The sequence below is a fragment of the Perkinsus marinus genome, assembly GCF_000006405.1.
Source record: "Perkinsus marinus ATCC 50983 genomic scaffold scf_1104296959304, whole genome shotgun sequence".
Lineage (NCBI taxonomy): Eukaryota > Perkinsozoa > Perkinsida > Perkinsidae > Perkinsus > Perkinsus marinus.
Window position 1 is genome coordinate 38,974 of NW_003206463.1, and position 1,263 is coordinate 40,236.

Below are 1,263 nucleotides of genomic sequence, written 5' to 3' on the forward strand. Positions count from 1 at the left end.
TTTTGGGGTGCAGTGGCCAGTCCAGTTGGGTTGAAAGGTCTGGCGGTCTTCACGGCCAGTCTGGCGTTGGTTGTGCGTGCCAATTGATGTGAAGGAACAGACTGATTCCTATTTAGCGTAAATGCGGCCGGGTTTGGCGCGTGCAGGCCTTTACACCTCCGAATCGGAGGAACTCATATGCTCCTGTGGATAATGCCGCACTCTACTTACCGTGTGATGAAAGTCACAGTGATTAATTATTTTCAGTCAAAATTTTTCCACAGTAATCGATCCATGTTCAGCTATAACGTTGCTGTAATCTTCCTCGCCATCCCCATTCGATCCTTGTGGGTAGACGGAATTGTCGCTAGCCAGGGCTCAGAGCTTCGTTCCCTCCGTGCTCCTGTTGTCGCTGAGGAACCCCCCAATTGCTTACCTGACGTTTCTGACTTCGCGGGCAAAGATTATTGTTGGTTTATCCTGAATGATACAGTCGAACACAAGTGGTCTTCGGGAGTGCTCATTCGCGGTACCCAAGGACCTCTACCTTTTTTCTCTACTCTACAACTCGTACTCATCGTGGACAAGGACTGGCGTCCTTACGATCTTGGCATGTGGGCGTCGGGTTATACTAACCGCTTCTATGCTCTCCCTTCGGGCATGGGAGCCGATATATCCTTCAGCATACCAGAAGTTAACCGTGTCGGTGGAGAAACCTCTGAAAACCGCATGGAGTTATCGTTTGACGTACAACTGTTCACCACTGTGACCATTCCTACCATTGGTCGGGTCAACGCGACGGCGGTGCAGAAAGCTCTTGCCTATGTAGATAAGACCGATGCTGAGAGTGGAGTCATTGTGGACATTACTGCTGTTGGTGAGGCCGACGGAATACACTCTGAGATAATTTTCCATGCAGGCATCTGGGGCAGAAACCTCACATCTTGGCTTTACGAAAGTCGTGTCTATATCCGTATCACTTACAAAAAAAATAACCAAACAATCAACTATGTTAAAAACTCCCCTATCTTCAGCGTGGAGTCCAATCTTTAGTCTTGTGGTGCTTGGAGCAGTGCTCCGACATTATTCATGGCGTTGAGGCATTCTGTGCTGAGAGATTGGCGATTCTGGATCGTACTTGAGTCACGGTCACTCTTTTGAAGCCCATCTTTTTGCCTATCAAATTTGGCGTTTGGGATCGGTGTCCACTACACCTTTTAAAGGCCTATTTTGCGTTTAGTAAGATCAATTCCGCAGGGCGAGCAATCATCCGAGCCAAGATAC

The 1,263-nt window shown here is 48.4% G+C and overlaps 1 protein-coding gene across 1 annotated transcript; it reads left to right on the forward strand.

Annotated features, from left to right (window-relative positions):
• Positions 1–273: 273 nt before the first annotated feature.
• Positions 274–1,032, forward strand: Pmar_PMAR023138 (hypothetical protein; the record flags this gene model as incomplete). The annotated part of the gene is made up of 1 exon (XM_002773135.1): positions 274–1,032. One exon carries the CDS (start codon positions 274–276, stop codon positions 1,030–1,032), a length of 759 nt encoding a protein of 252 aa, XP_002773181.1.
• Positions 1,033–1,263: the final 231 nt, after the last annotated feature.